This window comes from Phoxinus phoxinus, assembly GCF_949152265.1.
Source record: "Phoxinus phoxinus genome assembly, chromosome: 14".
In the NCBI taxonomy this organism is placed as follows: Eukaryota; Metazoa; Chordata; class Actinopteri; order Cypriniformes; family Leuciscidae; genus Phoxinus; species Phoxinus phoxinus.
Genome location: NC_136889.1, coordinates 8,510,494 through 8,536,452, shown reverse-complemented (window position 1 = coordinate 8,536,452; position 25,959 = coordinate 8,510,494). Strand labels below are relative to the sequence as shown.

Below are 25,959 nucleotides of genomic sequence, written 5' to 3'. Positions count from 1 at the left end.
AACTTATTCAGTGTGAGCACATCAAAACACTTGATCACAAATGTTCTTGGGGAGTCTTTTTAGCATATTTGTTTCACTAATGATTGCTTGAAAGATAAATATATCATCTAATCACTGAGGCAAATATAATTTAGGAGAATATATAACTACAGTAGTGTAGTTAAAAAAGTGTTGTAGTGTTTAAATACTGGTTTAATTTTCAATATCACTGCATACAAAGACATATGTGCTTTGTCTTTTTGTCAAATAAGGACAGTCAGAGATGCATCCCAAAGTGAAAAGTTTATTTCATCAACAGAGACCTTGAGATGCATAAGAGTACACCAAAAGTCAATTGAACATCTCTCAGATGAGGCATTGAATTAAAAAAATAGATCACAACCTCCAGTGGACACTCATGTAACTACACCCTAAACATCCAACCAAACAGCACCTCAAGGAAGCACTTCAAATATTTTGCACCTAAAACATTGTTCATCTGAACATTCCCATCATGTTCGGTGCTTATACGCTACTTAATATGTGAGGTTAATTTATGCCATTCTCATCCACTGAAATTTACAACCAAGGAGGAAGAATTGAGCCTATACTTTTTAAGAATGAGGATTTGGGCATCAAAATTCTTTCCAATGCATTCTTACAACTTTAAAATGAACCCTTTGTAATTCTTTAAAAAATATCTAGGTTTTAAATTACCTTTAAAGAAAAAGGACATTCCACACCTCTAAAAATAAAATGAAATGTAGTCTAGTAAACACACTTTTTTTTATTTGCAAGTTCCAGAGTTTGTACTACATAAAATGTAGCTTTGATTATCAACTTCACCATTAAAAGCATACAAATCTTCTTCTACACACACATCTCATGATATCATTCAGCCAAGGGCACTTGAACACTTTCTTATAGGCTGCAGGCTGTGTGTGTTTTGTGAATATTTATTATATAAACTGTTGTTCGACACAGTGGCAACCTAAGCAAATATTTCATATTACATTCCATCTGTTTAGACCTAGAAAAGTATGAATCTCTTAAATTCTGCAAAAGCCTGGCCTTCACATCTATTGCTTTCTGTTACTACTGACCTTTAGAAAGGGAATCCTAGGCTTAGTAATCAAGATGTACATAAACAGCATTTTAAAAAAAGAGCAAAAGAAAAAATGATTGTACAAACCTTATTACCACCCCAAAATAAAGGTGACAGAAGACCTTCCCACAAAGCAAAATACAATAAAAACCATAAATAGGTATTTGCATGATTAAAACGTAACATAGTCTTGAAAACTTGTAAACTTTTAAGTTTAATCCTTATTAAATGAACATTCATTAATCCACCTTCAATAGTCTGAGAGACAAACCTTCAGAGCACACAAGTCCTTAACTGCTTCTGATCACAGAAATATGTTGATAAATCTCTAGCTTTCTAGCAGGGACTAGCACTGAAACACCGTTATTATTCTGTGTTTAGATGATTAGTCTGTGCAATGAACGTGTGCGTTTGACTGTGTGCACTTCCTAAGCTGTTGAGAAAGAATTGTTGCAAATGCCTCAGTGTGAGGTTTGAAAAGTGCTGCGGCCTACGCCTCTATCACATATCTACATATAGTGCTACATTGTACACACAGTGGCAACACTGATAGTGGCGACATCATAAAAACACTAGAATAACATTACAGTGACATTAACAGAGCCGTCGCGGTATTGACAATACTGTAATGTTCATTTAGAGCAGATCCTTTCTGGCATTTGCATTTTCATGGCTTTCGTTCTCTCTTCAGATCCATTTGATCATTTTGATATTTAACAGTCTTGGAGAAAGTTAAACTTTGAACACTCCATCACCTTTTTTTTGTAATATAATGTGCAATTTAATTAAAAGTGATGAGTTTAGCGACAACAGAATGGAGAAAATACTGTATGATAAGGCAGCATTTGGCATTTTGTCCGAGTGGCATATATGCAATGAATACAGTATATATCCTATTCATTACACCTGAAAGCACTGGCAGCGATGTACGTGCATTGGCTCAAGCAAAGGAAGGAAGAGGAACCTACAAAACAAAGCTAGAAGGTCAGTTGGTGTGAGCCTCTGCCCTTAAGCTCTTAAGTAAAGTGCAGGGACATGTAGGGAGGCACAAGCAGATTCAAAACTGGCTGATTCGTCTCACGCTCCCTCTCGCACGCTTTCTAGCCACCTCGAGTTCTCAAACTTGTTCTTTTTGTTTAAGCAGCTGAGCGTTACATGTCAAAACGTGATAAGAAAAAAAAAAACGAAAGATAAAGCAATGCTTTTCTTCGTGCATTAAAAACCATTCACACTAGCACTAGAAGACTGGCATGTCACAGTCTTGCCTTCCTATTGACTGACAGGTGGTTTTGGTGCTTAGCTGGACTATGGTGAGTAAATGGATCCTACCAGCTTTGAAGTTTAGCAGCAGAGTGCCGACCCTTAACCATCAATGCAAACCTGCAGTAATATACAGACCCCATAGAAGCCCAGGTATTTTCGGACACAGTTAAGAACAGCAAATCTACACCCTCTCCTCCATGTCCATCACCTAGCTCCAGATAGCTCTCTACATTTATATGGTTGCTGTAGCAGTGCAAGGTTGTGATGTCCACCCGGGATTTATGGAAGGATAGTGAAGGCGTTTGTTGTATCATTTCATCTTGTTGCGGACCTGCAGCATCGTGGGGGTCTGCTCCATGATGCGTACGAGCAGCGTGTCGATGTAATCCTCTAGATCTCGGATCAGAAGCTTCATCTTCTTTAGCTCCGTCTCACGTTTCTCCAGCAGCGCCCTTCGCTTCTCGTAGTCCTCCCGCTCCTGCCTGAGCTCAGTATCTCGCTGGATCAGCAATTTAACCAGATCACTGTGGTTCAGGTGATAGTACGAGCCTCCTCCCTCCACTAGTGGCTACAACAAGAAAGAAAAGCAAATTTTAACTTTGCAAGACTATTTTGATGTTGAAAAAAAAGTCACTTCTGAATTATATATTTTGATTTGTGATCATGATAATGGATTTAAATGACAGAACTATCATAGAAGTAGTAGTACACTGCAAAACCAAACAGTCAAATTAATTAAATGAAATGAGTTAATTTCACTCAAATATTACTGAAAGTTCATTGCACTTAATAGAAAAAGTTATGTGAACTCAATAATTGATTATATTAAGCAGAACTCAAACTGAATCAGACACAGGCTTAAAGCAGATTTCTAGTTCCCAGCATGCTTTGCTACAGACTCTGTAGAGAGAGTAAATGTTAAATGAAATGCTATTTTATGTTTTTGCACAGGATTAAAGCAGGTAGAGATCTGTTAGTGTTTATTGTTGTCATGTTGGGATTTGGATTTAGAAAGGTTTTCTGTTATGTCTGAGTTTCCGGGGTGTTACCATTGTGCTGAAGAGTAGAGCCTGTGGTCAGCTCGAGGATGGGCCAAAACATGTTGTTTAAATTGTTTAAAAGTAGTAACTGCACGTACCAATGCAGTGATACGGTACGACCATAATCACGTACTTGTCTGAGTAGGTATTACATTTTTAATTTAAAGTTAATTCACGAAAAAGTATGTTCAATATAGTATGAATGCGTGTAGTATGAATGTAATCCGGACGTACTACATCAGCTATCTATCATTAACATGTGACCTACCAGCGTCAGTTGAGTCGCTTCACCTCCATTCATAAATCCCCTCCCGTGGCCTCATGGGATAGTAAAGTGTCCATTGAATGTGCACTTCAGAATCTCGCCGGAAGTAGTAGGTCATCCGGGGACTTTTCGCCTACTGTTTTTCGAAAACTATGCATTTGGAAATACTACTTTGTTGCCGTTTTGTTTTTCGCATTCTATATATGGTAATAGAAAAGTTTTCAATTTCGGACGTAGCGAGGGTCTCTTGTGGTATTAGCACATGCTAGTAGCTAGCTAACTAACAGGTAACTATAAGGGAATAGAGTCAATGGAGCTTAAATTTAATAGTTTTAATCAATACAGTTGAGTTTCAGCAACATAAAATATTTGAGTGTAGTTTAATTGTATTTTAGGAAATATTCTTTTAGTGAACTCAACTGAAATAAGTTTACAGTACTCATAACTATTAGTTTGTAAACTTAAATGAATTGAAGCAATCGGTTTCCTCAATTGAAATTAGTTTACAGTTGTACTATTTTACAGTGTAGTAACTAGTAGTAGTGCTTGTTTTAATTTGATTAACATTTAAACATGTTAATGTTAGTAACAGAATGTACATCTAAAAAAAAAAAAAAAAAAAAAGAAAAAAAAAAAAGGAGTAATGTCTGAGCATGATAGGTCTACAAAAATATCATGGTTTCTGCAAAAATATTAAGTAGCACAACGTTGATGATAAGAAATGCGCCAAATCAGCATGATTGATTTCTGAAGGATCATGTGACACTGAAGACTGGAGTAATGATGCTGAAAATTCAGTTTTGCCATTACAGGAATAAATAGAAAATAGAAATAGAAAATGGTTATTTTAAACCATAATATTTCACATTTGTATTGTTTTTACTGTATTTTTGATCAAATAAATGCAGTCTTGGTGATCAGAAGAACATGTGGGAAAATTATATCTAATACTTTTGAAATAAATAGTGCAAAAATATTACTTTTACTAAACTAATGACAGAGTAGGAAAAATGTTTGCATTGTATTGAACTGTATTTAGATGCCAATAAGGAGACATGACAAGTGAAAGCTGACAAAAATGTTTTTTTCATCAGTGTCAATGAATTAAATGTGTTAAATCCGTTTACTCAAAAGGCAAATTTACCATAAAAAAACAGACTGCTTCATACTCATGCAGTACCTTCTTATCAGCATCCTGATCTGAGTGGTGACTTCGTCCTGAGTGGATGGTGGATTTAAGCTTCTCTAGTACGGAGCGACCCTCTGACCTTTTCTCATCAGGGGGTGTCAATGGCTTCACCGGGTGTGGACTAAAAGACATATTGACACAGCAAGATTAGACAGGGTACAGGGCAAAAAAAAGAATGGTGACAGACAGCTTAATAAAATAAGTCAATCAATTTATTCACAACAGCACACCATTTAAGATGTGTTCAAGAGAAGCTCTTAAGGCCCATTCACACCAAGGAAGATATCTATAATGATAAATATATAGTTCTAAAAATCGTTCTAAATATAAAAGAATAGCAGAGTCCACACCACAACTATAACGATAACACCACAGAGAAACAATATAATTGGAATTACTTTTTTTTTTTTTTTTATCTGAACAATTAAAACAGCAGACGAATGAACTGAATGATATCGTCCGCTGGTGTGGACGCTAATATAGTTATTATCGTTATAATAATCTTTAAAAAGTTATAGTTCTTGGTGAGAACAGCCTTTAGTTCTGAGACAAGGAGATTTCTTCTATGACACAATAAATGTTACCTTCAGTCATCATCCAACAACTAGCTGCAGTAAGAGCAATCAAGCAAAGCTAAAATGTACTCAGGCAAGCTTCCTGTGGACCGAACCGAGTCACTCAATTGGTTAACACCTGCTAATTGAAGTGAGGCTCCCCCATCCCAACTGTAGGATCCACAAGAGAGTGTGAGCCTATGTGTGATTGTCCATGGAGAAATCAGTAGACATGCTGCTACCACAAACAAATTAACACAAGAGAGAAGATGTGGATGAAGGGAAAGAGAGTCACCCTGCAACCCGAGAAAGTGAAGTGCATCGATTGCACATATAATAAGGCGTCCCAAAAGACACCTTGTCCAACCCCATAACACCATTTTCACAAGAAACATACCTTGCACCACGTATATGCTAAAACAGGAAATCTGTAGTTATTGAAACTGGCAAGACTGTAGAAATAATAGATGTATGTGGAACATCAGTTTATAATGCTGTAGCCCATGCATACCCCAACACCAAAATCATTTCTAGCATGGATGGACCATATGACGGTCTTATCTGTATCAACCAATAAATGAGAATTTTTATTCCAATAAATTTAAGCCTATACATAACAGTCAAATAATCATGGGACCCCACATTATTTCTAGTTTGCCTACCTATTAATAATTATTAGTTATCAGCATAAGCCAAAATTTCCATATTACTGTGGAAATTACCCGTTTCAGTAATTACAGATTTTACCTTTAAACCTCATTGAAGACAGTAAGTTTTAAAGCTGAATGGAAGTGACTAGAAAGCCCAAGGTATTAAAAAAAAGATCTCCAGATGTGTCCATTAGATGTGCACCAGATGTGCTGATCTCCCATAACAACCACAACGAAACGAACTGAGACCTCACCTGCTCTGATGATCAAATGTCTGTGTATTATCCTGGATAAAGGGATTGAATGATGTAGAATTCACAGGCTGCATAGTAGGAAGAGGAGCACGTTTTGGACGTGGCAATGACAATGATTTGGCGTCTGTTGTAGGGGGAATTATGGGAAAGGGGAATACTGCTATATGTGGTGTTGAGGAAGCTACAGGTGAAAGGTCGAACAAAGAAGATGTAAAGTTAGGGCTGTGGTCATGCCTTGAAGCCAGCGTTGGCTGTTCACAGAGTGAAGGTGCTGATGGCTGGGGTAAAGTGGGCCAGTTCACTAGAAATAAGTCAGGTGTCTCTGAATCTTGAACAGCTGGGGTTGTCCACATTTCAACATTTCTGTCTGCAGATTCAAGGTTTGTGACTGGACTTGTGCTAGTACAAAGAAGGTGAGTTTCAGTTGGCAGGGGTAGAAAGATGTTTTTCAGGCCAGAATCAGTTATGACAAGGTCCTGTGTGATGCTGGAGGTTTGTTCTAATGCACAATCGGATACAAACACGTTAGATTCAGTCAGCTGGGCTAAATGTAGGTTGCCCTCCGATAAAATCCCAACCGATTTCATATTATGGGATTCGTCTGTTTGCAGTTCTTGGGAATCGTTTTGGTTGGTTGGGCAGGTTTTACAGTTATTTACCAGACATGTTTCTGTATCTAATGGCGCAAGCTGAGCCTCAAGTTCTGCTATCATATCTGAGGTAACAACAATTGGCAACATATCTTTGGAAAAGTCATATTTTTCAACATTGTCCCCTGAAGGGTTACACTGTACTATTGGTTCATCAAAATCTGACTTTATCATGTCAGACATGTTCTCAGATGATGTATTGGGGGCTGATTTTGGTGTAAAGGTATGCGTTTCTGGCAGGAGGTCCAATAAGCAAATTCTTGGTTGAACATCCTGAGGAGATTCTGGCTTTGGCAAGACTTCTTGAAATGGTTTAATGTTTTCTTCTATGACCTGATTTTGCTCACAAACCACTTCTGGTACAGCCTTTACAGATGTGTCATCTTTTGGCATGGCATTAGAGATATGGTTTGGCAAGGACTCAGATTTTGAAGTGTCCTCTACAGACCAATTCTGTTTGGGTTTCACATCCTGTGTGAGCTCTAAGCTAGGGGAAACTGAATCCTGCTGAGATGCACAAGTAATGTACTGGTCTGATTCTGCACTCTTGTGCAGGCTGTGGAGGAGCACACTGCCAGGTGAGAGCACATAGTTTGGATCTGATGCATCCTTGTCTGTCCCTGTTCTAATTCCAGTGGTGGGAAGGAGATGTTTTACAGGATGTGTTGTCCCACTAGAATTTGTTATTTCTTGCTCTTCACTGATGCTGGTGAGTAGATTACCCGTTAAGTCATTCTTGCATGGACTTGTGGGCAATTCACTGACTTTCTGTTTGCCCCCCTGCATGTCATTCGACATGTTTTTTGAGAGCCTTGGAAAGGAAGGGCCATCAAATAGGTTCTCAGGAACAGACTCTTCGATTTCAGAACAGATATCTTTACTATTCCCACCCTCTAAGAGACCATCTCCTGATGCATTCTGAATCATGGTGTCCATAACTGCATCTGTTTTCTCTCCATTCTTCACTGGCAAAGTAGCTGACACTAGGGAACTCTGTCCTGATTGAATATGGCTTCTTGAAAGCTCAGTGGTTTCAACTAGGGACTTTCCACTTACTGCCACAGTTTGAATGAGTGAGGCATTTGAGCTCCAAAATTCTTCATTAGATTGTATTATATTACCTGGAATGATGTCACTCTGTGGAGAAAGACATGGCTCAATAGACAGGTGGTCTAGATCTCCACCAAGGGAATCAGATTTCACAGTGGGCTGTTCCAGGGTGTCACCTGAGCTGTTGTCTCTACAGAATGGCAAAGGATCCTCATGGACTATCACAGACTCAAAATCTGTAGCAGACTCGGGTGCTTCGGGCCTCTGTGATGTTTCAGGATTCCCACACAACCCCTCTGAGAACTCAATACCGATACTATGAAGAAGGTCAATAGTGTCTGCTTCTGATAATGATGGCTGTGTGACATCTGATTTGGCATTTTGTGAGTTTAGGGACATCTTTGGTTGGTCTTGAAGAGTTGTGGCATCAGAACGATCTTCATTCATGGAGAAAGGTGACAGTGCAGGATAAGGGCACGCAAGTGTATTCAGTTCAGAAAAATCTAAACTGGAATTTTCGGGTAAGGAGATTTCAGATAAATTCATATTAAATTGTGGGAAGCCATGTGCCCCGTGATCGGTGTGGTCAGGCTTGTCAGAACTAGAGAAAATATCATTAACATCACTTCCTGAAACTTGAATTGTGTCAGCAGCAGTTTCCTTGGGTATCTCTACAGTACTTGCTGAAGCAGTTTGCCCTAAATCAGTTGGATCATTTGTATCCGACACCATTAAGCCACCCAAAGCACCTGAGGGCTCTTGATTATTTGTTTTCAGAAGGAGAGGAGGGGGTGTAACCAAATTCTTTGTTTCATTCACCTCATCTGAAGACTTCAGTCTATCCTCAGCAAAATGTTCAAATTCATCCTTTTCTGCCTGTCCTTCGAAGTGAGAATTTAAAGGATCAAATGAAAAATCCATTTGGGAAGGTCCTTTTTTGTTTCCAATCCTTAGCAAATCTGGGGTGGCATTACCGCCAGACTGTGAGCTAAAGAGAGAGGGCACATCAGGAGTTAAAGGAGCAGCAGATTGAAGCTCCTGAAAAAAAGGATTCTGCTGTGCAACTGGGAGGAAGGGATTGGCTTCACAAAAGGGTGGAAGAGAAGTGAAGGGATTAGCGTGTTTGTCAGCCATACTCTGTGAAGGGTCATTAAAGTTCAAGGGTACAATTGGACAGATTGCACTGGCACTTGAGTGTGACCGAGGAGACACCAGCGGGCTGTGAAAGAAAGGTATATACAGTGCACTTCATTAGAAACCGTGACCTCCATTAAACCCTTAATAACAGTGAGAAACAATGATGGCCAAGTGCAATGACCAGTGACCTTCACAATTTAAAATGTAAAATCCCTAAAAAAAATAAAAATAATTGTGCACCATGCATTCTAAAGAAAAAAGATGTTTGCTATAGGAAACCTCTAAATAGAGCGCACTAAATAATTGTGTTAAAATTGTGTTGTGCTCTAAATAACATACTATCATATTTCTCATAAAACTCCTTAAAAGCAATTTCCAGTGTACATACTGTGGATAGTATGTTTGTTCTTGTATATATGTGATATCTTAATGACATTTTATGATGAAATGTGCAGTATAAAATCAGAGCGCAAAAGGTCACATAGTTTCCTAAAAAGCTATGTCAAACATCTGGAAATACACATGATAATATGCCATATGACAACTACTAAATAGCTATATTACAGTTTTATAAATTTACTAATGCGTACTCAAATTAAGTTTAAAGAATTACCATGCAATAGTGCTCGCGATGTGGCAAGCAGTATGACATAGGATAGTATTTTGAAAACAGTGTCTGGCTGCTCTACACTAAGACATGTAGAAACGCTGAGTTTGAAAAGGCCATTACAAATCACCCAACCGTACTAGAGGGGGAGGTGAGCGATAGAAAAAAAGAAAGAAAGATTGAGCGAACAACAGACTTTTACAGACTGACATCTTTGCCCTTTTAGTTAAGTTAACTAAATCACCTTTTGCTTCAAGCAAGTAAACATAAGAGAGCATGTGATTGGTTGGGGTATTTGACATGTTCCAGTAGCTAAACTTCAAAGAAATACCTATGAAATCATTTGAATTATATGTCACAGTTAATAAAAACATGCTAGAAGCCAGTTGCTTAGGAAAATATTAACAATACTTGTGAGCTAAACTGCATTGTAAATGGTGATTTTCAAAAGAAAACTGTTTTTGTGTTAGGTCAGGGCTTAACCTGTATCCATTTAATAGGTCATTAGCCATGAAGATTTAGTCTGTTATGTGACATTTCATGGGTGAACAATAACTTGATCAGCATATATTATATTATCTTTGAGGTCTATGTGTGTAAATCCATTTATCTCACTTTTTTCAAATTATTGCAGCCCAGAAACGGAACTGCTATTTGACGAATTTGTGTTTTTTTTTAATAGAAATTCCACCATAAATTATTATGCAATTAATGTCAGTAATAGAAGTAGTGCAATTTTTACCTGTAAATATGTTTGTGCATAATAACTGAATATGCATTAATAAGCGCGCACCGACTAGGCTCACCAATGAGTCAATAAATTTGTATAGTAAACAGGTTATTTTTGATCTTTACATAATTAAGTTTCAAATTCCAAAAGGAATTTTGCATCTTTGACAGATGCAAGAAGTATGCAAACATTTGTGCGCAAATATGGCGCATTTAGTAGTGCCATTCCAAATAAATGTAAGCAACTAAATTCTGCCAAAAAAAAAAACACTTCCTCAGGGCCATTAGCGAAGAGTACAGGTGACTGTCATTTCGATGAAAAATTGTGCAGTTTATGATAATTCAAACCAAGTACGATCATTTTAAAGGAGTTTTACTTGGACTTTCAAAACCCAAGACACAAAAGAACAAGATTGGAAGCAAAAGTATTCGCCTGTTTTGTTTAATTAATAGGATTTAAAATAAAGTGGCAATGACGTCTTCGAACATGAACCAAAAGTGAAAATATGAGATGTAATGCTGCTCTCTTCTGGGTAATCTCACATCAAGTGCCCTACAGAGTGAGTACAACATAATGACGCTCACTGTGGAATTTGCTGCAAGACCTCAGCAGGAAACTTCAACATGAGATTAATTTGATAAGCCTAGAATTCACAGACCTTAATTAGTCAATATTTCTTTCTTTTTTTCCTCTCAAGTTTTAATTTTTTTACTGAAAATTGAAGATGTGACATAATTGCAACCTTACGCAATTAATGCAGGGATTTGTTTAATTAGCCAGTTTTTGCAATTGCAAAAGTGAATCCAGTTTATGGGCATGTGTGTGCACTGTGCACATTTGTATTGCACAGCATGAAGAGGCATTTCCCTGCTTTTCAAAAACCCAAACCAAAGCTCAGAAAAATAGAACAGAGTGTGATCACCATCACCAATGAAAAAAAGAAAATATTTACCCAACAATGGACAGCATACACACCTACACCAGAAACAAGAATGTAGTTATACTGGTTTAGGTCAGTGACAGATTTAAACTGACTGACTCCTCCCATTCATAGCGAACACAAACACTCCCACACACACATTCAGATCCATCTGTCAGCAATACAAAAATAGCACTTTCCGATTAAAATTGAGAAATCATAGCTTGGTATTTAGGGAGAACACGTGTGAAAGAAAGAAAGAAAGAAAGAAAAAAAGAGAGAGAGAGAGAGAGAGAGAGAGAGAGAGAGAGAGAGTTTAACTTTCTTAAAGGAAATAATTCAAGAGTTCAGGGTTCCAGGCAACACCTCCCTCTGCAATGCAGATGCTGAAACTAAATCTATGGCTGTGTCACAACGTTTAGTCTCACATAACCACAAATACACACACACACTTCTATTTAGCACATGTAACATAAATATGGCAGACATAAGTTACCTGGGTTTACTGTGCGAGTCCTTGGAGCCGAACCATCCTTTGTGTTTGACTTCTACAAGTGGTTGAGCATGTTCTGCTTCCTCTTTACTCACGATTGGCCCTTTCCCAGCCGAATCACCTCTCCCGTGTGAAAACAGGCCCCTCCTTTTCTTGCCCTGAGTCTCTGTCTCTCCAGCAGGTATCACTGTTTCCATCACCGCCTCATCCGTAACTCTTCCAGCATGCTCTAATGCTGCTACGATGGCAGCTTTTTCTTCCTCTCCGGGTTTATCGAACGACCAGCGACGGCCATCCACAGGGCCGCCGTTTTGCTTTCCTTCCCCGCGGCGAGAGATGTTCTGTAGGGAGAGAGAGAGAGAAGAGCCCTTCTGAAGCACCCCGAGGGCTGGGAGCTGGGGCTCAAGCCTTGGCTTTGACTCGGACTTGGTTAGCCGGGTTTCTTGGGATTTCTGTTCAACTGATTGAGTTTTCTGAGGCTTAACTGGCAGCTTGGTTGCCTGTGGTTGACCTGACTGAGTTACTGGTTTGGTTGACTCTCGTTGAGGTTGCTGTAGTATGAGTGACGGAGGGTGGTGAGTAAGAGGAGACGTTTCCACCGGATTCCCGTTCACGCACACTGAAGGAAGCAGAATAGGGGTGTCGTTCTCTGACGTCACAGAATGAGGCACTGGTAAGCTGATGTCGTACATCATATGTCTGACAGGAGACACCTGTGGTGAGGGAGCCACTGTGTGTTCTGAAAGAGAAAGAGTTTTATTGTTTTCTTAAAGTCGCACTGTAATGGACGTAGTAACATCTTTTCCATGTCACACATCCGAGTGAAACAAAATGTAGCGTGGGGACTTGATTGGATGGAGGCAGATCTGAATGCAAGTATGCAGTCGATTGTAACAAAGGATTGGAATGACTGGAGAGTCCAGCATTTGTCACAAGAGAAAAGTCTGACATTTCACCCAAAGGTTGAGTTTTTTTATTTAAGAAAACGAAGGATAAATCCAAATAATTTTTTTGTGTTACATAAAATAACTTAATGGGGCCAATTTTTTAAGGATTTATACAGAAATGTGAAGCTTATATTTGAATAAAAGCAGGGTCTCACGTTATTAATAGTTATTAATAGTTAATAACGTAGTTGTTAAGTTTAAGTATTGGGTAGGATTAAAGGATGTAGTATATGGCCATGCAGAATAAGGCATTAATAGGTGATGTATAAGTACCAATAAAAAGCCAATATCCTAGTAATATGCATGTTAATAAGTAACTAGTTAATAGTGAGAATTGGACCCTAAAGTGTTACCAAAAGTATATACTAGTATTAGTGCTGTCAAATTGATTATTCGCATGTAACAAAAAGGTTTGTATTTCTATAATGTGTGTGTGTGTGTGTGTGTGTGTGTGTGTGTGTGTTTGTGCGCGCGTTTGTGTGCGTGTGTGTGTGTGTGAGATTTATGAGGACACAAATTTGTATAACGACATGTGTATTACACGGGTATTACAACTTAAACGTGGTTTATGAGGACATTTCATGAGTCTTCATAATTCAATTTATGATTCAGTTTTATTAAAAACGTAAAAATGCAGAATGTTTCCTGTGATTGGGTAGGTTTAGGGATAGGGTAAGGGGATAGAATATAGTTTGTACAGTATAAAAACCATTACGCCTATGGAGAATCCTCACAAGTATAGCAAAACAAACTTCTATTAAATAAATTAAATCAATATTTGGTGAATACAGGTTTCTTCAAGCGTCTTGTAGACGTTGACGCAGTTCCTCTAGCTTGAGTATTATTATGTTTAAATCAACACTTTTACAATCATTTTAGTGTTTACATTTTTTTTGACGTTACGTGGTCACTTCAGCAAAGTTGTACAAATGTATATAACTTTACACAGAACAGGTTAATAAGCGATTTTTACACTAATATCATGTGAACATACTTATTGTTTATGTCTCGTGGCTCAACTACTTAATGTTAAAATATTTGCTGCTTATGGATTGTTCCCAGTTCCCACTCACTTCCATTGTAAGTGCCAAACACACAATGTAACCCAGATTTGAGCTTTTTTTAAAGAAAACCAGAGACAATTCATTTTTATATTGATTGAGTTGAACTTGTACTGAACCCAGGATATTCCTTTAAAAAACATCAAATGTTGTTGTGCATACCTGGACTGCTGTCCGCAGTCAGGTTGCTGCTGTTACTCGGAGAGTTGGACAGATCTGAGACCACCACGCTGATTCCTGCCGTCGGGCTGAGGCTGCCGCCCCGCGATGAAGACTCGCTGCTCTCGGAGCCCAGTGACGTGCTTGAGCGTGTGTCTGAAGACTTCCTCAACCTCCCACGCAGGAAAAAACTTCTCATCTTACTCCTGCGGACCTCCCCGCCTTCATCGTCCTCGTAGTCTTCCTCGCCGCCCCCATCACTTGGCAGCCGCCCCCGCACACTTACCATTGACCCGTATCCCCCAGACACGATGGCGGAAGAGGAATCTTCTTCGGAAGAGCGCTTCTTAGCCCGCATGCGTTCTCTGAGCTTGTCGAAAGCAGAGCGAGGTTTGTCCTTCATGGAAAGGTCATACATGCTGGCCGTCAGGTTGTGCCGAGTGAACTGCACAGTCAACTGAAGCTCCCCTCTTTCCTTCTCCTTTTTGCCAGTTTTAGAATGCAGCAGGTGCCACCTATGAACAATAATGAGTAAAGAAAACGGTTAAAGGGAGGAATTAATGTCTTTCAAAATATTTTATATATGAGGGAAAATAAAAACATTAAAGTTGGTTAAGGTATTTATCTGACAAAATTATTTGGCAAAAAAAGGCAAACAGGTTTTATTTTACCAAGTAAAAAAAAAAAAAAAACTAAACTAGACTCGTTTTTGCATGTTCATAAGTTCTTTGTATGACAGCCTGCCCAAAAATTATGTCCAAACATTTGGCATGTTTCATTGTGTTATCACAAATAAATTGACTCTCCAAGCACACTACACCATATGCTTACAACTTCTTTAACAAATTGTTAATAATATTTTAATGAAGGGTGAAGATGTCATGTTTCCTAGGCCGGACATTACTTTTGGCCACTGCTGTACATCTTCTAACTCCGTTAGAACAAACAATACTTTAAACGAGAACAATATACTAAAAGAGATCAAAACAAAAGCATCAAAGTATTAGGCATAAAAAAAAAAAGAAAGTTAATTCATTTCCAAATATTGCTAAGCCAATTTCTACTATGAATGCTGACCTTGCATTTCTGCAGTATATGTATAAACAATTTAAATTGTGAAACTTTTGCCATTTTTTATATTCAGTGATGTGTGATGATTTAGGAAGACATTAAAAAATATGAATCCTCAAAAGAATCCTCAAAAAACATCATAAGGTGGGCTTCAAAGGAGATCCTCAGGGTGTCTACACCAATATTATATTAACATTATATATAACTGTAATATACAAAATAAATATTGACAGATATTATAATAATAGATATTTATTTTGAATGCTCATTTCCTGTTTTTACATTTAGAATAGCTCTGCCGCCATCAAATTTCCACATGAAGTTAATCTTGAAAAACACAATGAGGACTATTCCTTTAAATGATTGATTTAGACTTTTAAATGGGAAAAAAATAACTAAATTAGTATGGATTTTAATACCGGCCATTTAATGGTTATAACATGAAAATAATTATCAGCTTATCGGTTCCTTTATTTTAATATTACGTCTTTTGGATTGGTGGAATTGTAAAAGAAACATTATATTTCTAGAAGTCAATCTACTGAAGGTTGAACTTGAAGGATAGATTCATTGATCTGATGTTTCAATGTTTTGCCAAGTGGCCTTTCCCCTACATTCACACATACAGTTTTCATTTTCAAGCAAACACAAATACACAAGCTTTATGTTTGAACTTAGATCAAAAGGTCTCCCTGCTAAATTAATTGAGGATTTCCTGATACTTCCTGATTTTTTTTTTCTTTCTTCATGTAAACACACACACACACACACACACACACACACACACAAAAGCAGAGCTGGGACAAGAAGGTCAGCTTTCTTCAATCAGCATTATTGCTTTTCTAGACACACACACACACACACACACACACTTATTGTTACACAATTTTCTTATTGTTAGAAACTTGGCTGACACACTAAAAGAAAACAATTAACCAATTAACAGATGAACAGATAGGCGGATCCACCCACACATGAATGCCCATTAATTATTCACATTTACTAATATACACATTTGGCATTACTCCAGTGCACTTCTGTTGCATAGAATCACATTGAAGTGATACTGGGATATGTTGTTTTATATTACAATTAGTAAAGGTGATACATACATTATTTTTTTCAGTGTTAAAATGAAATGTTACAATTTTCAGTGAATATGCTGACACTACTATATGTAGGTTGAACTATACGTAGCCTAGATTTGATTACAACTTCGATTCCATCCAAATCCATATATAGCTGATAGTGAGGACAGAGGACGTTTCTTTTCTTGTTTTCTTTTTTCTCTCTTCTTTTCTTGTACATTCATTATGTACAATTTACAACATGTACACATGCACACGGTCTCATTGGACTATGGCTTGCCTTGAAATGAGGATAGTTTGATGTTCTGATTCCAAAGCAAATTAAAATGATATCAGTCGCATCTGGAAAACATAAATATTCACACACACAAATAGAAAAAAATATACCAGCCTTGTGATGTCATGGCAAAGAAGACCACCAGAATAATGACAATCTCTAACAAGAAATCAACCTTCTCCTTCTAGGCTGTACATCTACAGCATTTCTGATACCCTCACCTTAAACACAGAGCAAATTATGTCTCATAGATGCGAGTACCTTATTATATTCCATCCATTCTCACTGTTGCCTCACCAGGCCTTTTACAGTCTTTAAAATCCATATATTTCTATCATTTTCTTTCATTTATGCATAGTTCCTTTGACTAATGAACATTATTATGACCTATACTCAAAATGAGCAGACACAACCTTCTCAAAGCACAATAATCTATTAGTGGTATTTGCAAAGGGAAGCATCACTATGGCTAATAAATGGAGGATTAGAAAAACCTGCACTGTTTGTGCTACGGGTTTAACAGACACTTCCAATTAGCTTGTTGAACAGGGATGTGCTATTTTTTAAGTGATCAGACTGAAGACTAGATAAAACCGGTGAATACCATATTCCATAGAATAAAGAGACAGGCGACAACGTTGTCAAAGCGATCCGCGAAAACTATTCAAAAGGCTGTATTAAGCTGCCAGGTCAGTAGTTGACGATGTCACTAAAACTTATGCGCCTATTGACTGAACAAGTAATACTCATGCGCATGACGTCACCGTTTTCACAAATTCGTGTTTGTGGAGTTCACACAGAGACAATAAAGGTTTAGTTTTCAAAAGTCTGCGTTTTCAGGCCCCCAAAACCCTGTTGTCGTGAAAACGAACGGCTAAAACTAATAAAAAAGTTTTCCATTTTTAGTCGAAAGCGTTTGTGTAAACGGCCCTTCAATTAACCCTTATGTGCTGTTGTGGCTGTTTTCAGCCACTATGGGGTATTTTTGAGTCTTATTTTGGCCATAACTTTTTCCGTGTTTCAGCAAATGGAATGATTTTTGGTGACAAAGCTTATTTTTACACATATTTTAGGAAAATGCTTTGAAAATTTTCAAAAACTTAACAGTATACTCTGGGCAAATTCACTACCCTTTCGTTATGTTCGTGGCTGAAAACAGCCACTACTTTAAACTGCTGTAAAAATTGATCAGATAAATATTTTTTTGCCATTTTTTTTGCATAAATCTATTAATCAACATCAGTCCTGTTCAAAACTACTAAATGTTTTTAAAAAAATCAAGATTTTAACTTTTTAATTGCCAAATTCTTAAATTATGACACTGATTTGGGAGGGGAAAAAACACTAAATTACTTATTTTCAATATAAAATGTGATTGTGGACTGGATTTTTTTTTACCTTTTATCACAGTCTTGGACATGTCAAAGATTAGAAACAACATTGGTTTTGATGCATTGTTAGTTTTTGTGCAGCATCAGATTTTAACTTGTTCTCCCTCATTTACTGTTCGTGGCTGTTTTTGCCCCATTGACTTCCATTATAACCACATTTTTTGATTGCAAAGCCATGACACCATATAATCATGCATTTTTGATTGTTTGTGGTTTTCCCTGTTGGGAAGAGGTACAAATTTAAATTTTTACTGTTGATAACCAGGTGGCACCATTAACCATTTATATAGGCCTGTGCAAAAAAAAGCTTAGTTTCTGGCTTTTACATGGAGTTATATGGAGTATAATAGCATAAAAAAAAATGTGTGTGTGTGTGTGTGTGTGTGTGTGTGTGTGTGTGTGTGTGTGTGTGTGTGTGTGTGTGTGTGTGTTTGTGTGTGTGTGTGTGTGTGTGAGAGAGAGAGAGAGAGAACTCACCTTGATGCGTCTGAGAAAATCAAAATATGCACCTCAGCTCTCAGAACTACATGGAGTAAACAAAAACAAAGTAAGTGTATTTATGCATCTGCCTATTGATAATGAGAAATGCAGACTAAACAAAAACTAAGCAAGTGGATTTGAACACTTGCATGCAAGCCTGCTGGTCATTTGATGGTGAGAAGAGCAGCAAGCAACATGAGAAAGGGCTTGACTTGTAGTGAAGTTTTAGAGATGATCATGCAGCCTGACCCCTCCAGCGAGCTGCAGGATGTATTGTCTTCTCCCTCTGACACCACAGACTCAGGAGAGGCAGATCCTGATTTGGATGTGGCACCCTCATCATCCTCTCTAGCTTCCACTGAAGGCGAGGGGGATTCGGAAGATCCTGGGTCTGGGTGGATTGGGAGAAACGGCGAAGTGTGGTTTTCCACCCACGCGGAGACAACTCCCTTTCTTCAGCCTGCCAGAGTCGACTCCAGGGCCGACGAGATGATTGACCTCATTGTCAGCATGACCAACCTCCAAAACGCAGAGCTCTGCTGATTTCTTGAATCTTGAGAGGGACATGGTGGCTCTAAAAATCGCACGACCACTGCGATCATCCCACAGGCAACGTGTGGACTCCCCTCTGGACCTGTAGACGCCGGCCAAAACCAGTAGCCCCATGTATGCACGGAGATCTGTGGAGTCCACCCCGGTCCAGTTTCTCATTGTGCGGCGCCCGTAAAAAACAGATTGAACACAGAATCAATGTTATGGACCCTTGCGATGGCATAGCGCGTCGGCCATGAAGTCACGCCTCTGGCAGGCTGAAGAAAGGGAGTTGTCTCCGCGTTGGTGGAAAACCACACTTCGCCGTTTCTCCCAATCCACCCAGACCCAGGATCCTCCGAATCCTCCTCGCCTTCAGTGGAAGCTAGAGAGGAAGATGAGGGTGCCACATCTAAATCAGGATCTGCCTCTCCTGAGTCTGTGGTGTCAGAGGGAGAAGACAATACATCCTGCAGCTCGCTGGAGGGGTCAGGCTGCATGATCATCTCTAAAACTTCACTACAAGTCAAGCCCTTTCTCATGTTGCCTGCTCTTCTCACCATCAAATGACCAGCAGGCTTGCATGCAAGTGTTCAAATCCACTTGCTTAGTTTTTGTTTAGTCTGCATTTCTCATTATCAATAGGCAGATGCATAAATACACTTACTTTGTTTTTGTTTACTCCATGTAGTTCTGAGAGCTGAGGTGCATATTTTGATTTTCTCAGACGCATCAAGGTGAGTTCTCTCTCTCTCACACACACACACACACACACACACACACACACACACACACACACACACACACACACACACACACACACACACACACACACACACACACACACACACACACACACACACACACACACACACACACACACACACACACACACACACACACACACACACACACACACACACACACACACACACTTTATCATGCTATTATACTCCATATGACTCCATGTAAAAGCCAGAAACTAAGCTTTTTTTTGCACAGGCCTATATAAAGGGTTAATGGTGCCACCTGGTTATCAACAGTAAAAATTACAAATTTGTACCTCTTCCCAACAGGGAAAACCACCAACAATCAAAAATGCATGATTATATGGTGTCATGGCTTTGCAATCAAAAAATGTGGTTATAATGGAAGTCAATGGGGCAAAAACAGCCACGAACAGTAAATGAGGGAGAAAAAGTTAAAATCTGATGCTGCACAAAAACTAACAATGCATCAAAACCAATGTTGTTTCTAATCTTTGACATGTCCAAGACTGTGATAAAAGGTAAAAAAAAATCCAGTCCACAATCACATTTTATATTGAAAATAAGTAATTTTGTGTTTTTTCCCCTCCCAAATCAGTGACATAATTTATGAATTTGGCAATTAAAGAGTTAAAATCTTGATTTTTTTTAAAAACATTTAGTAGTTTTGAACAGGACTGAGGTTGATTAATAGATTTATGCAAAAAAAATGGCAAAAAAATATTTATCTGATCAATTTTTACAGCAGTTTAAAGTAGTGGCTGTTTTCAGCCACGAACATAACGAAAGGATGGGAATTTGAACAATGCACAATCTCAGCATTTACTAATACATTTAAGATCAAACGTTGATCTGTTAACATTAGTTAATGCACTGTGAACTAAAATGATTATGGACATTTTTATAAGCTACCATTAACAATTGATTTAAAAAATGCAGTAAAAATATATTTGTTATTGTTAGTTTGCATTAACTTTTTGTTAACAAATTAGACCTTTTTGTAAAGTTTTGCCGACAAAGTGTTAATGTACAAAATGTGAAATAAATTAAGCCACCATTTTTCCTTTAACACTTGAACTTAACTGAAGTAAAAGCTTCTGCAAAATACATTTTCTGCTAAGCTTATTAAGTTACAAAAGGTATTATGTACTGTATTATGCACAATGGTGTGCTCAAACAATGCCTGGCCAACTAAGCAAAAGTAAAGCAACATGAACCTACTAAACTAGAAATAAGTTACTGAATATTTTGTCTTCTTTTACTTTTTATTAAGAACTTTGCGTGGTGGTTGAAGCACAAACTGTAACTGCCTGTGTCTTTAAAAAGCTTAAGATTCAAAAGCGTCTAGTCAGCAAGTCAAATCAGTCCTTTGTTTCCTTTGTAGCATCTTTTATGTTTACCACACCAAACCAATTGGCCCAAAACACCCACTAGTTCCAGTATCAATGTGAATAACCCAGATTCAACGCTACAATCATTTCACCTCTGAGGTGAGCAGCAGACTCCTGCCCTGTGTGGTTAGATGTGGGCTTTATTACCCGGCATCCAGCGGAACTAGCTTTCGCAGTGTGGTCCTTTAAAAATTTATTCTGCAAATACATGGAAACACTTTTTTTATATCAGTGCCAAGTATAGAAAACTCACATCTGATGAAGTCAAATCAAAATACAAGTTTTTATCATGAAGTGCAGAGTCAAGAGTAATCTAATCATTACGTCTTACAATGGTAATTTGCCAACCCACACACTAACTACATGATTCATCAGTTTACCCGACTCACCCCACCTACACAAGCAAGGGGAGATACCAACACGCAATCTGGAAATCACCAGGAAACAAGAAGTGAGCATCATATACAGCAAACATTAAACCCTCAGTGTCAACATTTAGTGCACGTAGTGAATTGAGAATAGAGGTCTGCTACACGGGCCTGGTGGTTTTGGGCCAGGCTCAAGTGTTCTTCCATAGCTTTGGGGTTGTAGTTTATATGGACTAAAAAATATTTATCCTAAAAATTGAACAACTTAGTTGTGTTGTGCTGAACACAAAAGAAGTATTTTGAAAAATATGGGTAACCAAACAATTGATGGTCCCCATATTATTTTTTCCTACTATGGAAGTCAATGGGTGCCGTCAACTGTTTAGTTACCAACATTCTTCAAAATATCTTATTTTGTGTTCAACGGAAGAAAGAAATTCATACAGGTTTGGAACAACTTGGTGAGTAAATTATGACAATTTTCATTTTGGGGAGAACTAGCCTATCCCTCTATGTCTAAAATGTCATTCCTGTGCATACATTTAATTGGGAGCATTATGTAGGCCTTAGTATACAGTTACAAAATAATTGTCATTGTGTCACACTCTTATTACTTGTGTCACATACTTCGATACTTGTGTCACAGTCATTGTATTACTACCTATTCTTGTCTTATATGAAGGAGTAGGTCAACCTTCTTTTTTTAAAAACCTTTAAAATAAGTTAAACACATCAGTTCTGGTTACATCTCAACAGAAGTGGTACCAGAAGAGCACCGAAGGGCCTCTATATAGCCTAAAAATAAATGATTTCATATTTTGGTGGCCAGTTACAGGAAGTGGGGCGTATACTGTGAATAAATAGGCTATCTCACAGCTGTAGAGTCTAGATATAGTGTAGAGCCTCTCACCCACAACCACCCAGGAAAATAGATTTCCTCAGAATCGTACACATAAATATATGCACAGAGACTCTACACACAGGTTAAAATGCATCTTAAAGCACTTTTCTCTGCATGCTACAGCGAAACACATACGAATATATTTTCTTTAGCCTCAGGATAAATGAGAAATGTTTAAAAATGTATCAATAAATGAAGCATGAAGAAGTCATGCTCCACTGGTCAGATCAAGCATCCATCTTGAGGTATTCTGAGCTTCTGATATCTGTTGTCTAGTACCACAGATGCGTTTGTTATTGCTCAAAAACTCTTGGTTACTGGAGGATAATATCTTAATGTGAATGGACAAGTTTGACACATCCTGTAGCTGACAAATGGTTGTGCAATCATGTAACAAATTATTTTTGTAAGTATAAAAAATGCATTTTAAAATGGTTTGAGATGCTACATAGAGTACACTGCAGTCAATGCATGGTAACTTAATGAATAGTGCGATCCCTTATTTTGTTAAGAAACTTAAATGTTAACCCTCTTTGAATCATAAAGATTCTAGCATAAACGAAAGAGCCATCCCGATTTCGAGAAAATGGCTATTTTATGAGGTGATTTTATCTCGTATTAATTCATACGAAGTTAATCGTACGGAGGGAAAAACATATATATTTTTTAAAAAGTAAGCATAAAAAAAGTCTATACCTATCTAACCCACCCCTACACACTGGAGTGTACGCAGATAGAATGAAAAAGTATGAATAACATTGTGCAAATTCATACGAATTAGCCATCAATTCCCCCAAAAGTTAAATATTGCCATGCGATTGTGTTGGTGAAGCGCACAAAAAAGGGGCATTATGGGTAAAGAGCCCTGATGCACCTGGTAGAGGCAGCACATGACCCAAGCCTTCATTTTCCTGCTTGTGCCTTTATCTTACATAATCAGAAAGCTGACAGAGCAAAACTAGATGTTCATACGCATAAGCAGTGACACATTACTGAATCAGAGAGATGTGAAAAATACAGACCATCTAAACAAGCATTTCTCAACACTGATCCTGGACGCCCTCTAAGATATGTTTAAACTGTCAGTCCAAATCCGTTTATTTGTGTATCCGAATGGAATCTGATCTAAATGATTAACCGTCCGCACTGTGTATCGCAACTGTTCAGATCTCATTTGTGTGTCCAGCAGCACAAGATAGGCATTTGTGTAGCCTATCTGCGTTGTTTCTATTGCAAAGGTGTTGCATTGGTAGGACTATGCCAAAACCTACATGGAGTGTCTAACAATATGGCAATGTGTGTAGCCACTGCAGTGGACTACTATGTCTAATGAAGCAAACTAGCATGGCATGAGCAACTTTATTCCATACTGCCGTCTCTGCCAGTCTCAAAATTCAAAGAGGGGTTTTGACCAGGCCGACTAACAGTGACTGGAGGACTCATGTGGCATCACCTCATCACTGGACCACGCACAGTGATGTCTCCATTACATTATAATTTTCTACAACACACCCTTGTTTCTGTAATGACATCTGACGTGTTTTTACGTGGCGCGAAATCCAATCAGAACGGTCAGAATAAAATAGATTTGAATAGTATTTCAAACCACATATGAACGTAGCTTGAAACTAATTTGTAAAAACTTAAACATAATTGGAGTTTGTGGCCCTTCCAAGCTTTATAATGGGAGTGAATGGTACCTTAGATTTTGAAGCCCACAACAGCGCATCCATCCATCATAAAAGTAATCCATACAGCTCAAGGGGGTTAATAAAGGCCTTCTGAAGCAAAACTATGCATTTTTGTAAGGAAAAACAATTATTTTGTATAACTTTATAAACTATAATCACTGGCTTCCAGGAACGACCGTGTGCGAGTCGAGTTCAGGCATAAGAGTGAACTCTGACCCTGACCCGGCGTCGGCAACGGCAAGTGATTTTAGTTTATAAAGTTATAAATATGGATATTTTTCATTACAAAAATGCATCGATTCGCTTCAGAAGGCCTTTATTAACCCACTGGAGCCGTATGGATTAGGCTACTTGTATAATGGACTGATGAGCTTTTTGGGGCTTCATAAACAGCTTGGAAGAGACAGGATTTTTTTATATAACTCTGATTGTGTTTGGCTGAAAGAAGAAAGTCATACACCTGGCATCATTTTTATTTTTGGGTGAACTAACCCTTTTAACACATTTAGGCTGTCTCCCTTGTGGGACACACCCATCTTCAGGTCTCACTCAGGGGTTGAATCTGCAGTGTTTGAGGATAATTTTTTTCGAAATTTGTACCATTGAGAAGCCTCCAGAAACAGGAAAGGAAAACACCAATGAAAATCCCCCTGCTTTCCTCAGTCAACATCCAGGCCCACTTAAGAGGGCGTGACTGCAGAGGAACAGATTGCAGCACTCGGAGTCTGAACAAGATATCCGACTGGGCTAATGGCACATATTAACCTTATTCCTTCAGCCACAACTGCCGCTTCAGACGAATAAATACCGGTACATAAACAGTAAATGCAAACACAAACTTACTCGTTTTTCATGCTTTTCCGGTCCTGGAAGGCTTTATCTACCGGTATAACAGCCTGGCCCAGGAACACATCTAGTCCTATGAGAGCACGGTGCATAACGGTGAGGGTCAGGTCGCCACTACCGGGTGGGTACGCGTCTCGCCCTCCCTTCTCCAGGATCCCTGGCTGCAGCTCGAACGCGCACTCCTCGCCCCATTCCGGGTCCGTAGTCTTCTCGATCACGCACGTGGAATATTTCTCTTTGCCCAGCTGGATGATGGTGTACACATCGCTAGTGCCGTGTTTACCCTTCGCGCGCAGCCCTCGGGCCCGTAGCACAGTTACCTGCACGTGCGTTGGCACCCATCGCTGCTCCTCGTCATTCTTCACCAAGGACATAGTCACCGGTGCACCGTACACGGACACATAGACAGTGGGACAGCTGATAACGGCTGATCTCCCGGTCGAGCGTCGCTTAGTAACCGCCAGCCTATCGTCTTGGTCCACAGCGAAACATTTTGAAGATTCAGCTCGCGTGAGACGTCGAGCCGCCCACGATAAAGTGGCTGGTGGTTTGTGTCCGGGTCGGGCGGACAGGTTTCCCTCTGCAGCGTTACAGCCACCGTGCAGACCGGTCCACCGACGTCACTGCTTTATCCTCTCCGCAGGACAAGGAAGTGACTAGAAGCGGTACGGTACCCCGGCTACACATAGACCGTATAAACGCGGCTACATCATGCTGCAAGCGTGTTGCTCAAATACACGTTCTCTCGTGTGCAGTATAGAAAAGCATTTTCACTCGGCAACCTCCAAACAGTCGTTTGTTGTCGAACTTTGCTAAAAAAAAATGCCGTACAGGCGAGCTATCCTGCGTGAGAATCCGAATACTGCCTTACGATGACATAATATTGCAGATACGGCCGGGGATGCGCGGAGTTTAAACGGGGAATCCTCTGATACAGGGCAGGGTTTTCACCCTCATGCTATCTTGAAAAACTTCACCTACCAGGGATCCTTCCTCTTGTCAATTTGGGTCCACATTGAAAACCATTAAAAATTCATGATTTTTTTTTTTGTAGGATGCAAAGGGTCATAGGGTTTTACGCTTAAGGAAAAAAAGTGTCATGTTC

General features: G+C 38.8%; 1 protein-coding gene across 1 annotated transcript; it reads right to left on the bottom strand.

Annotated features, from left to right (window-relative positions):
- Positions 1-1,840: 1,840 nt before the first annotated feature.
- rab11fip5a (RAB11 family interacting protein 5a (class I)) lies at positions 1,841-25,532 on the bottom strand. The gene is made up of 6 exons (XM_079634527.1): positions 24,852-25,532; positions 14,056-14,567; positions 11,889-12,624; positions 6,300-9,218; positions 4,833-4,962; positions 1,841-2,915 (listed from the first exon to the last, which is right to left on the bottom strand). The coding sequence occupies exons 1-6, from the start codon at positions 25,226-25,228 to the stop codon at positions 2,658-2,660; spliced, it is 4,932 nt and encodes a 1,643-aa protein (XP_079490653.1). The 5' UTR covers positions 25,229-25,532; the 3' UTR covers positions 1,841-2,657.
- Between the last annotated feature and the right edge of the window lie 427 nt (positions 25,533-25,959).